At 41.6% G+C, this 13754-nt stretch overlaps 1 protein-coding gene across 1 annotated transcript in view; it reads right to left on the bottom strand.

Annotated features, from left to right (window-relative positions):
- Window positions 1-13754, bottom strand: part of abcc3 (ATP-binding cassette, sub-family C (CFTR/MRP), member 3) — a 47810-nt gene continuing 34056 nt past the window's right edge. Inside the window, exons 20-31 of the mRNA XM_080049298.1 lie at window positions 13644-13752; window positions 13181-13340; window positions 12326-12533; window positions 11426-11736; window positions 6220-6419; window positions 5023-5149; window positions 4778-4879; window positions 3965-4111; window positions 3714-3872; window positions 2657-2823; window positions 2371-2565; window positions 1-845 (exon numbers count right to left, since the gene is read on the bottom strand). Of these exons, the coding sequence (XP_079905424.1) occupies window positions 734-845; window positions 2371-2565; window positions 2657-2823; window positions 3714-3872; window positions 3965-4111; window positions 4778-4879; window positions 5023-5149; window positions 6220-6419; window positions 11426-11736; window positions 12326-12533; window positions 13181-13340; window positions 13644-13752 (1997 nt within the window). The 3' untranslated portion in view covers window positions 1-733. The remainder of the gene's footprint in view (window positions 846-2370; window positions 2566-2656; window positions 2824-3713; window positions 3873-3964; window positions 4112-4777; window positions 4880-5022; window positions 5150-6219; window positions 6420-11425; window positions 11737-12325; window positions 12534-13180; window positions 13341-13643; window positions 13753-13754) is intronic.

Below are 13754 nucleotides of genomic sequence, written 5' to 3'. Positions count from 1 at the left end.
TTCCTTTTTTTTTAATAAAAGGCATTATCATAATTAATATTTTGGTGATACAGAATTCAAGTTTTTATAGATTTGGTTCACAAAATAATCACATATTTAACAGAGCAAACTTCCCTAGATGAAACAATTGTTTAAAAAGTAGCTTAAATAATGTTACAGTACAAAAATAAGTGGGTTTATGACAAAAGTGTATGTTTTTTTTTCTTAACGAGGAAAGTACAGTGGCACAGCATTTTTCTTTGTAGAAAAAGATTTGTATATATAAAAAAGGTTCCTCCTTTTTTTGTTTGTTTGTTTTGCAGCGGACAGCCAATTAGGAACTGATACATTCACTGGCGTTCTTCATCCCACTGGCAGAAGGCACTAAAGAGCAGACTTGGATCAAGCAGTACTTCACATATGGCTTGTTTTTGTCCTATTTAGATGCCAAAAGGACAGTGTTTGCCAAACAGGACAATACATTCAGTGCCAGGAATGTAAGACAATCACAGAAGAGTCAAGTACAGTAAATGTCCTGATGTGGGTTTAGACAAATACTACAGCTGTTTGCAACTGCAAACTGATCCGCGTCTGCAAAGGGGTTCAGGCTTAATTTAAAACCAGCAGTGAACGCTCTGAAACAAAAATTGTACTCTTCAGTTCAGCTGCCAGGTTTTTAGAAGCAGAGTCAGACTGAAACGATCTGATCTCATCCTATAACCCTGATTTGTGACATTTGGGACAAATGGTGGCTCTACTGTGTCAGTCCTGCATCCTTAGCCATGCCGTAGAAGATTCCTTTCTGTGACAGGAGGTTGGCTGGAGTGTCAAACTCTGCTATCTGTCCCTTGTCCAACACCAGCACTCTGAAAGAATAGACAAGGGAGAGGGATTCATTCACAAAGCCTGTTCACTTTTTATTACAATGCATACAATTTTTTTAAATGCATCAACATGTGTGGGTAAATTCCACCTTCTAATTACTTTGTCGCATCATCAAAAGATCTATTACTGGCATGGCTATAATTACCTGTTCAGTATTGCCAAAAAGTAGGCGGGATTTAGTAACTAATGGCTTTCTATCATTGGGTACACAAATATTTGACATTACTTTATTCAGACATGACAGGACTGGAAAGAGCTACAATGGTTGTGCAAGATTTGGCAACTGGTGTGCGAGAGGTTATGAAAGTTATGATATAAAGGAAGGTTGTTGCTCTCTGTTCTCATAGAGGCTGCTTTACTGATGGATTTTAAAAATGATTTTGTTGGAATCTTAACTACTTACTCTTGACGTGAGGGACCCTCACCTCCACTTCTCAAAATGAGTCTCATACATATTCTTATTCATTTTTTGAATAGCTGCAGCTACTGACTGTTCTGTACTGTCTAACAGTGCACACACAGACTAAAAATATGTTAAGTTGAATTGGGTTAAGCTGGGTATTTTAAGTCAAGCCAGCTGTCTGTCCTTTTTGCTTGTTCAAACTAGCCGCTCTAGTACATGTATTTAAAGTGCACCCGTATTTTGAGCTTTACGGTAAATGCACAGAAACAGCATTGGGCCGAAAGGCACAGTGAGTGTCACTAGTGTCATCTTTTATTATTTTCAACAGACAAGTGTAACTGTAAGCAATCTTACCTGGTTGGGATATGAAATATAGTTGTACACAACACTACGCAAGGAACCCGGATTCTGTAACAATAATGTCTCAACCGTATTGGACTTGCCGAAGTTATCACACAGATACTACAGTGTGTCAACATCTGATTTTCAAAATCAAATGTTAAAACAAACACATAGGCAGTTAGGGTTAGAAGTGAGAAGTGACTTCTAAAGTACCTCAGGAAACGTTCATCGTTCACTGATGGATATTTTATGATACAAAAAAGACTTAAGTGGAAGCAAACCAGTTAGGTGAAAAATAATGTTTATAAGCAAAATAAGGTGTTTTATTTTGAAGGTAGCGATTATTCAGGCACTAGATTTACCTTAACTAAAAAAACTTAATAACTCTGAGCTAAAACTCTACCCATTCTGGCAAGGTAGGGACGGGAGCTCATAAAACGTCAATGGAGAGGAGGGATTTAAATCATGATGTGACGATGGTCACGGATCCATCGGCAATGGCTCTAGTCTGGCTCTAGTCTAAACCATCGCAAATGGATGACAAAATAGGCCATCAGCCTAACCCTGAAGTGAACACTTAATTGGTGTGTTACAAATTCCTACCAATGGTTTCACACAATTTCACTGATCTGCAGGTGGTGAACATGCATCGAAACAGCAATAACAGGGAAAAAGAAGACTACTATGTTTACTTGTTAACTTCTAAGAGAAGACAATAAGATTTTCAGCAATTTAAAAAGAAAAGGTTTGAAATATTGGACCTTGTGTAATCCATGATTGTGTTGAGTCTGTGGGCGATGGTAAAGACAGTGCAGTCTTCAAACTGAGTCCTGATGGTGGACTGGATGAGATCGTCTGTCTCCAGGTCGATAGCAGCTGTAGCTTCATCCAGGATGAGGATCCTGGTTTTCCTCAGGAGAGCTCGAGCCAAACACACCAGCTGCCTCTGGCCCACACTGTGGACACACCAGCACACAGCCTGTCATACACAGCCACCCTGCAGAGAACATTAACAATACAGCTGCATGTCTTCTGCCCTGAGCCTACCTGAGGTTCTCTCCTCCCTCTGAACACTCCAGCTCCAGCTTGGCCGGCTGGTTGTTGACAAACTTGTGCAGGTGAGAATGTGTCAGAGCTTTCCACAGCTCTTCATCGCTGTACGTGTCAAAGGGATCCAGGTTCATCCTCAGGGAGCCCGAGAACAGCACAGGCTCCTGGGTCAGAGTAAAGGACTTTAAAGATAACAGACAACCACATACAGCCCGACTAGAGCAGTTCTACATTACTTTGGTTGTGTAGTTTGCAGCTCTGTAGTAGTTTGAGTAGCTTTTAGTCATGTGCAATAGAAACAATGACACTATATTACATAGCCTTTGTTCATTTTCTGTTCGATCAATCCAGTCTATAATAGTAAATGAATAAATAAAAGAATAATGCCCAAGGCGATGTTCTCACCAGAAGTCTAAAATGCCAAAATATTCAATTTTCAACAATATAAACAGAATGAAATCTCCTGATTGAGAACAAGTTTTTTTTTGCAATTGATTTTCTGTTGATTTTTCAGCTTCTAGTTGAGAGTTAAATGAGGAGATTTGTTTCATTCTCATGTCCCCACACTAAATAAAAAAGTATATCAAGCAGCAATAAGCTTAGCTTAGTGCAGCATAAAGAATGCCAAAAATCTATTAATACTACAGTTAATAGTAATTGATACCTTTGGACAAAGCCTGGCTGGCTGTTTTCCTTGATTATAGCAGTTGTGCTAAGCTAAGCTATAGCTTTATATTTTGCATAAATCCCCTGATCTTACTCTCAGCAGGAAAGCAATTTCTCAAAACATCAAACTATTCCTTTAAAGATAGTCAAATCACTGAGTCTGAGAGAGGTGGATAACAAAAGCTGCCTGAAACATTGCCTGATAAATGCTTCTTTTACCCTGCCAATTATTATACTACTGTGATGGAGAATAATGGCACAACATATTCATATTAGAAGTACAGGTAAGAATTATTTTGTTAAATGTGGTAACTGCTTAACAGAATTTGTCCCTGGTCGTTTGAGGAATGTGTGTGTGTGTGTGTATCTGCGTCCGTGTGTTGTATACCTGTGGAATGATGGTGAGTTTGGACCTCAGGTCGTGCAGGCCTATCTCTGATATTTTCACCTCGTCGATGGTGATCTCTCCCGCTGCAGCTTCCAGTAATCTGAAGAGGCAGAGCGTCATGGAGGACTTGCCGGCCCCCGTTCGACCCACGATACCAATCTACACACACGGACACATACAGAGCTGTGATCACAGGAGCCAGTCTGTTGACCCATTGCTGTTTACTGATCCCTTCCTCACACCCTCCCCACCTTCTCTCCTCCTTTGACGCTCAGTGTGAGTTTCTTTAGGACCAGATCCAGTCCCTCTCTGTAGCGAACGCTGTAGTCGTGGAACTGCACATTCCCGACCGTGGGCCATTCGGGTGGGGGCTTCTTGTCCTCCACCTCCCAGGGAGCCTGTCAACACAAACACACACACACAGCATATCTGACCAGGAAAACTTTCTCAACAAGTCGTTAGCCTGCTTGGCTCTCAAGCACAACTGATTTGTTTATCACTCTGAAAAGTCGGGAGAGTTGGACGTCTGCTGTGCGCACTGAGCTGCCAAAAATTCATTTCAGCCCTGGGACCACACTGGATGCTCCAAACAAAAGGTTTTAACTAACAACTATACCAGCTTTAGGAGGGGCACATGCTGTGAGAGAGTACACTGTGTACAGTACAAATGCCCATGCCTTATGTAGTAGATGGGCCTCTGTTGGCACCAGGTAATCCTACATTTCTGGATCTAGTTATACTTTATGGGCCCTATGTTGTTTAAGAGCATGCATGACTTGGCAGCAGGAAAGGTTTTTCTGGAATGTGTGAAATTCTTCTTTTTAACTGCAGCACAAAGCCAACACTATTTACGTTTGAAAGCAAACACATGCAAAGAGAAAAATCAGCTTCTGTGGATTATAAGAAAGGACCTGAAGCACAGATGTTTTGTATGTAAAGTTTAAACACACGCACATGCGCACGCACATACACACACGCACACACACACACGCGCACACACACACACACACACACACACACACACACACACACACACACACACACACACACACACACACACACACCTCGGTCTTAGTTTCAGAATATTCCTTCACTCGCTCCACTGCTACTATGTTGTTCTCCAGATCTGAAGACATTCGCACCATCCAGTTCAGAGACATGGTCACCTACAGAAACAACACAGTCAAAGTGTTGTTCACTGGATTAGATTAACAACCAAAAAGGAATCCGCTATAACACTATGCATGTGTTGCAATAGGTAGGCAGGTAGGCAGGTATATTACCGCTGTAGTGTGTAGTGTACGCCTACCTGTAGAGCGTAGGACACTGACAGACCTACGAGGCCCGGGTTCAGATTCTCTTTTCCAGTGACAGCAAACAGAGCAGCAAAAAGCACGATGCAATTCCCAATGAACTCAATACGCACTCCAAGCCACCTGTGCCACAGAGCATTACAGCAAGGTTACAGAGGGAAGAACAGAGGAACTCAGCTTCTGATGTAAATATGCATGGAAGTTGCTACAGTTATTATTTTAAACTTCATGATTAAATGGCAATAAGTCATATTTCCAGGCATGTTTGACTCCAGCTAAATAAGTGATGCCACAGCTAATGTTTCAAATGCTGACTGAGGACACCTGTTGTGGATGAAGTTCATGTATTGGTATGTGCTTAAAACAGTGAGTGGGCCCTCCGTCCAGAGAAAGCTGGACCACGCATGGAATCTTTTGTTATGAACCATCATAAGCCTAGTGCCCACTGAGCGGTGCGGTTCAGTTCTGTGCGGCAAGCATTTATTTGCGTTTCCACTCTTAAACGTTGGGAAGGGTGGCAGTTGGTTGCTAAAAGTGTTAAATAAAATATGAATCCATGCATATGCACATGGTCCTTACTTAACATGAGCAACATGTTCATATGGCCTGAGATAAACTGGACTGGACCATCCCTGTTTTCATGTAACTAATTTGATTGACATTTACAAATGATTTACATTTAGCAATTTTATAAATAAACCAAATAGGAATTGATATATGTATATACGAGCATCTCTGTGACTCAATATGTACGGCATACATTTTTTTTTTAAGATATATTTTGGGGCATTTTTATGCTTTATTTGATAGTGCAGAGAGACAGAGGTGAAATGGGGCAGAGAGGGGAGTGACATGCAGAGAACGACCGCGGGCGGGAAATGAACCCCGGTCTGCTGCTGGGCCCGGCCCGGGGGGGGGGACGCCCTACCAACTGAGCTAAGGGCGCCCCCTATTTTGTTTAATTCTCACATACACAGAGGTGTAAAAAATAAATAAAACTGTACTTTTGGGTGGTGTGATGAACTAGACTATTTATTGGCTGGGGACGGTCACTTCCTGGAGTTTGCAAGGCAACCAATGAGAAAAAGGCAATAATGAGTTTGTTGTTGTGATTCATAACATTGGCACAAAGTCTTTTCAAACAACACAGGAACACAGCTGCCTCTCTGCTGAGCTGGAACAAGGACACTTACCTGTTGGACACTATACCAGGGTAGTAACTCTTTTGGTTCTCATCCACTTTCATATCACTCATCAGAACAAAGGCAGAGTTTCTGCCATAAGCTCGGATTACACTACAGCCAGTGACGGTCTCAGAGAAATGGGAGTATATGGGAGAGCGGCTGATTGACTCCAGGCGCTTTAGCTGGCGAGACGTGGCAACATAAAATCTCTACAGGGGTTGAGTGGGAGAGAAAAAAAACACAAAGCATTACAACTGAACAACATGTCACAGATGCTCAGAAACAATTATGATGCACACAGTTGAGCCCACACACACACACGCTCATTCACACTCGCAGCGTCGTTAAGAAAGCCTGTGTGAACAGAACACCTGCAGTGCTCATTTGATATCCCAATGTACACATTTTGGATAAGAGGTCCTTAGAGGTTTAGAGGTTACTAGCCAATCAGCCAGTCAGAGTGTCTTACTCTCACTTATGCTTCATTCAACCAGTGAACTAACCATCATAGTCATCACTTATTGCACAATACGTTTGTCCATTTTGATATTTGATATACCAGTGATTCTTGAGAACCGGGACAAAAGGCCGTCCTCCATATGTAACTGCTGTTATCTTTAAAAAAAAAATATTTAAAATTATAGATGTTATTAGGGATTAAGAATAGAATGTCTGGAGCACAATTATCCCCTTAAATTAAATTGTATCATTATTATGTCAAATATATGACACTTGTTATCTTCTCACAACATCCAAAACAGTGTGTACACAGAGAGGGTTTCAATCTTTCATATGCAATAAAACCTATTAAAAATGTTCTTTAATGATTAAAAAGTGATTTTTCCATCAAAAGCAACACTAAATTATCTCTCGTATCAATAAAAACTGTTTTTCTTCAACACATTCATGTTTTATATGGTTTCAAAGTGGTGGGACACTTTTTGTCACCACCGTCAGACAATCCATTAAAATGTAATAAAATCAGCCAAAATAAGGGGCAGCTGTCACTTTGAAGGACCTCTTGTCACATTCTACCTCTGCAGAGTACATTAGAGTCAGACAGGCTCTGATAAGTGTTGTAGTTTTCGAATATTTTACATTACAAATCTTGAAAGTCCTGCGTCACAACCGACTTACAATTTCTGAAGAAGTTATTTGAAATGTTTCGATCATTTTATTTTCCTGAAGTAGTTCATACTAGCACCAAACATCAACAGAAACACCAAATGGCTACTAGAAAAACTCTATTTGTTCTGTTTAAGAAACGTTAAATATGTCAACATCGTCAGATATCAAACATTTTTATATTCATATACATTTTGAAAATATTTGTTGTGGCCTCTATCAGTTTTGGTGAATATTTGTGATCACTATACATCTCATGGGTCTAGCATAAATTGAGGGATAATGAATTTGTGTTTTTTGGTGTCTGACGGAGTTGACACCAAATAAGGAATGGCAAGGTAAAAAGCCCATTTTGATAAAAAGGACAAAAGCTGGGAGGTTGTGTCAAAGCTAAGCTCAGTAGCACTAAAGCACTTTGAGTGGTCTTGTGTCTGAATTGTGCTATATAAATAAACTTGCCTTGCCTTGCCTAGCTTAGTATATGTTGGATACAAACATGTCATTTAATTTGCCTAAACATAGGGTTTGTATTTCTCCAACATAGCACCCTGTTTTGTCCCACTTCTCAAGAATCACTGATACAATAGTATGTGTGTAACCCACAGGGCCTGGCGCGTGTGTCGTTAAACTGCAGGTGTTCTGTTATTTCACATATTTTTGCATATAAATCTAATTAAGATTCACATACAAACACACATTTACTCTGAAAATGTTAAGGGTTAGTTCCCCTTAGTGTCTATATGTGCCATCATATTGATATAGCAAGTGGTCTGATTGGGCATTTGCAGAATTTCAACATCAATCATTCAAAGGCAAAGCGCCATGACTGTAGATAGACAGGTGATGCAGCAAAAGACACAGGCCATGCAGGATGGATGCAATGACAAAGCCATAGGAATAATAGAGGTTTATGTGAGTAGTACAGATGATTTCAGTCATTTGGAGGTCCAGTTAGTATAAACGTTAAAGGTGAGAGCACACAGACACTGAAGGCCCCATCGTCCACAACTATGACTTGTTTATTTCTAATAATTTCTTTGCAAATGTATATTTATCGTGATTTTATGCTTCAGTTGTACTTCCTTTTATTTGCATCTTTATTAACATTGTATGCTGTTGTGATTTCTCTATTCCTGTTGTCCAAACGTTGTCTTAAAGGACTCTGATTTACTGTAAGGATCTTACAAGGCAGTGACTTATATGAAATGTTCTACTGATTGGCTAATTGATCATGGTTTGATTAAATGTCTGTAGGCTTGATTGAAAGCTTATTTGGTTGGCCAAATGGTCAAAACCAAAGCAGCATTGCATTGCATTGCTTCATATCATAATATAAAGGCACTGGATATTCTCAAACTCCCATACCGTGTGTAAGACAAGCTCTGCTTAAATACAGATGTAATGTCTTATGCCCAACATAAAATTATCCTCTTGACATCATGTTTTTTTTCTTCAAAATGTGTAATGTTTTCTCCCTACACCGCCCCACAAAAGACAATATTGAACCTGCTGATAAGTCTTTGCTACAGCTGAAATTGGTGGAGTTCCATTTTAAGCAGTTGATATAGCCAAACTGTGCAATCTTGAGGTCAAGTATGGGAGTGTGTTTAGATATGCCTGATGGTGTAATAATGATCTAATCCCAGTCCAAAATGGCCATTAAAATAGAAGTGTGTGACCACCTACAATCAGAAGCCCTTCATCTCAACGTAACTCATAATGAGCAAAAAGAAAATCTACGGCTCCAGTCCGTTTTTAAGCTGGCCAGAACCAATTATTCATCATCATGCAAATCACTAGCAATTATTCAGCTAAAAAATCTTTGTTGTATGATTTGGAATTTGCCTTTTCATTGGTATCAATCATTTCCGCAGTGATGGACACTACACACACCATCATTAACAACTGCTGTCAGACAGAGATGCTCCTGTGACAGGAATAACTTAAAGCTCAGAGGACAGAAGTTACTGTCGCTATCTGGCAAGCCCCCCTTCGCCTGCTTTTTAGAGATCCTTGCAGATCAGCCAGTAGTTTGGAAAAGATTAACTATATTTTAAATTACAGTAGATAGTAGTTGGTAGAAATTGAGTAGCAGAACAACAGTGGAGCATAGTTTGACTGGACATCGTAGTCCCTGTATGAACAACATTAATCTACAAATACAGTTAAACTAGGGAGATTATTACAGACTCCAGAGCAGCCCTGTCTCCAACAATCTCTACTATACAACTAGAATTTAAATTTGCCAAAACAAAATCTGAATTCAAATTGAACTGGTAGGCATTGTTTCATAGTATAAGATTGTCGGTCTAACCAACTGATCCAAGTGGTGCTAAGCACTGCTAACCCTAATGCTAAACTACAGACCACTGAGCCACTATGACCACAGGACAAACACAAAGCAAACTACACTACACCTACAGCATTACAACAGCAGCGATCAACACTCCAACCATGCATCAGTCCACTAGCGCACGCACTCAACAACAGACATGCATGCCGTATTAATGAGTTAGCAGACTTGTTTCCTATTTACCTGAACCCACCAATAGAACACCATTAATGGGGCTATGACTATGAGGAACATTGGGGTGAGGGCAGAGCATATGAGCAGCACATTCAGTGTGTACCAGAAAGTGCGCATCCATATGTCAATATTGTCTGGGATGTAGGAGTCTATAGCATCCACGTCTTTGCTGAAGCGGTTTAGTAAGCGCCCAGTGGGGGTGCTCTCGAAGAAGGCCTGCGGGGCTCGCAGGACCCCCTGAAGCATGTTGCAGTGCATAGACTTGGCTGCCCGCAGCATACTGTAGGCCCGGCACAACACGCAGTTAACCAACAACAGCAAACCTGCGAGGAGGGGGGAGGGGTCAAGTGTGACAACACAACAACACCTGCGTTACATGGATAAGGACCCGTTCCTAATGTCTAATGACACGGCAGCTTTTACAAAGTCACATTCAGCACAAGGTTTATGCTTTTTCAGTCATCATTTGGTATCAGAAATATATTTATGTCTCCTGGTACTGATCCAGTGCATAAACTCAAGGTATTTTCCCAAAGTTTAAATCTTTACACCTGATCGTAAGAAACTTATTAAGGTTATTTTTATGTAAGCTAGCATGAGGTCAGGGATTGATGTGGAAGCCGGGGCTGCAGCTTGTAATAACTGATAGAATTGAACTGCCTTAACAATACATTTGATGATGAAATCTGAGGGGAAATGAATTAAATGTGAACTGGTCACATTATGGCTGGTACCTAATTGGTGGATGCAATCATCGCATTCCTACTCCTAATCCAATTTCTTAGATACAACTGCACCTCACGTAGAACACCTCAGGATTTTAAGCATTTTCCTGAGAGACAGCATTACAAATCAATGTAAAGGAAATGTGCTTATTTGGAATTGTCATTATATGTGTGTTACTCTCCTTCTCCATCTGATTTAATTGTGAGTAGATCAGAAGATTTTGGAAGTGTTGCAACGAATAACGCTTCACTCACATGCATAACATAACTATTACACATGGACAGCTCCCTTAAACTATTCCAGACACCCTGCAATGAGTCCAAAATCAAGTCCCATTAAATGAAGAGGAGTCTGTTGTAGTAACACTGGTCCACCACTAGAGGGAGGTTATAGATCGCCAAAGACTGAGAGGCATTTCATTTTGTTGCTATCATAAAAGGTAGTTCAGTATATGTTGTGCTTATTGGGGCTGGCGGTATTGCTCAGCATGACAGTGTGCTTGTCTTCATATGAGTGTGTGTGTGTGTGTGTGTGTGTGTGTGTGTGTGCTGAAGGGTGTGGAAGTGCTTTGGCTGCGGAGAGAGAGCAAAGTGAATTTAACGATTGAAGAGAAAAAACAATGACAACCGCAGGCGCTTGTCAAGGACAACATCACAGGATAGGCCTACGCAGAAAAAGAAAGCCCAACACTGGAAGGTATTAAAAGCTGCTGCGCCAACATGCATGCTGCAGTGCATGCCATTCCAGGAAAGAGGAAGACCCACACATTTTTGGAAAGTAAAGAAAGAGGAACAGAGAGGTTGCTTTGGGCACGCGAGCAAGATTTTCCACGGGTACCTGGACAAAGATGTATATGAGGGCCAGGGGCGCTATGACAACGGCAAAGATGGGCGTGCTGGAAATGATAACTATCATGGTGGAGAGAGAAACGAAGAAGGTGAACAGCAACATCTGCACGGTGGACGGCAGAGCCTCGTCTATCACATAGACGTCCTTGGAGAAGCGGTTGATGACTCGTCCTAAAGGCGTGGTGTCAAAGAAAGACTGGGGCGTGTGGAGTTTGTTGCTGAGCATGTTAGCGTGCAGTTTCCGGGTGGCGCCGATGTTCCCCATGGCCAGTGTGAATGAAGACATCACGACCAGCAGACCTGAACCAGAGGAGGAGGAGTGGAGGGGAGAAGACATTGGAGAAGAAGGTGTTTAACGTGGAATGAGAAAGCAATGGAATGACTAGACATAGCGCCTGTCCTGGGCCTGGAGCTGCATCAGTTCACTGTAAAAAGAAACAGCAGTGACATATGATGCTACACATCCACACTAATTGTTATCAGTAGATGTAATCCCCCGTCCTTCAGGTGTGTCTGTGTATTAAGAGATATTTTAGGTTAATGTCTTCTTGCCCAGAGCATATGTCCAATGAGCATTAAGAGGATCATTCCAGCTGGCTGCAAAGCAAATACACTGAGTTGATTTCAATGACCTCTGCAACAGGAAGCTGTGAGGGTGGAAGAGGTTTTTGGCAACGTGGCGTCAAAGAGGCTGTTCAGGTTCAAAGGTGATTCAAGTACCATGTTGATGCAGCGCATTAAACCTGGAAACAGTTTGCACCCTTTTTTGCAAAAGGCAGTTTCTACAAAAATGCTTCCATACAACCATGCATGCATAAAGATGCATTAAAGTGCCAAAGTGCTACATTCACTTCCTACAGTATGCTATATGCCACTCAGAGTTTCTTACCTTGTGCGATGCCCAGTGCTGCATACACCCCCACCCTCATTTGAACATTTTCCTGAGTCCGGTTGTTTGAGGCGTCATTGGTCCACTGGCTGAGCCAGATGTTTCCTCCAATGGAGGCGGCGCTCTGGCAGGCGTACAGGAAACAGATGAACACTGACAGCAGAACGCCCACTGCCTTGGCGTACTCCAGGTACACCTGTAGTTTCACCTGTTTAGGAGTGACACAACAGGTCAGCCAGCTCAGAAAGCCTCCATGAGAAAGGTCTAAAAGTTACAATGAGGTTAAATCTTTATTTACTTGTGCAATATCTATAACAAATCATAGTATGGCATTTAATCTGATCCCCAGCGATCTTCACAATTGTTTCTCTACCGCAGATCAGTCTGGACTTTCTCAAATCTCCGTAGGGAGGAGCCGGTCGATATGACCGGGCCAATCAGGACCGGCGTTATCAACGAACGTTCAACCTTATAGTGGAAAGCAGCTCCTGAATTGTTCCTGTAGTGGTCAATCTATCCTTGTGAGAGCAGCAATATCACACAAGCTTACTCATCGATCTATGATAACATTGACGACTACATGAACCAATCAGGGGCGGCTTTCCACTAACGGACGGGGCCGGGGATCCTCCCCACGGAGATTGGAGAAAGTCCAGACTGATCTGCAGGAGAGAAAGGAATGTGAAGCTCAGACAAGATTAGGCCGGCTCAAGTCTGTTATTACCATATTCTATCTCTGTCAAACTGAACTTTCAATCTAAAATGTAAATATGTGAACTGCTTAATGTCAGAATATTTGGGAATGGAATTGTAAATTGCCAACGAAAAATATTGGCATGAGAAAAAAGGACTGACCCTGCCTGTCTCTGCGGTCTCGGCCTGGATGAGTTTCTCCCTCTCCTGCGGTTTCTTCTTCTCTTGATGTTCTGACACGGGTCTCTTGGTGCTGCAGCCGTGCCTCCTCACTGAGCGCGACCTCGGGTTCTCTCCATCCACTGAAATGATGCTGATCTGCCTGCAATGGGAGACAATAATGATATGGAGTCAGTCAGTCTCTGTTTGGGGGGGAAATGGCTCCACTGACTGGGTTTTATACACTGATCTTGTCCAAGAGAAAAGGGCAGAATGCATGACATTTTTTAATAATATCTAGATATTTAGATTTAGATTAGATTATCCTTCATTGTCATTGCATATTGATATTTAAAAAAAGTTAGTTTGTGCAAAGCGATGGACACAGCAGTTTAGAAGCAACAATAAATAACCGGATTTAAAATCCTAGTCTTACGGGTGGCTCTCATCCAATAGCTCCTCTCACCTTATGAAACTCCTCCTGGCTTCATTAATCATGGGCTCATTGTCCACCATGTCTGTGTGGTTGCTAAGGGTGTCGTCAGGGAACAGTTCCTCCTCTTCGATCAACTCGTCT

The sequence above is a fragment of the Ammodytes marinus genome, assembly GCF_949987685.1.
Source record: "Ammodytes marinus genome assembly, chromosome: 20".
Lineage (NCBI taxonomy): Eukaryota > Metazoa > Chordata > Actinopteri > Uranoscopiformes > Ammodytidae > Ammodytes > Ammodytes marinus.
Note: the sequence above shows the minus strand (reverse complement) of the source record. Positions and strands in the feature narration are given on the sequence as shown.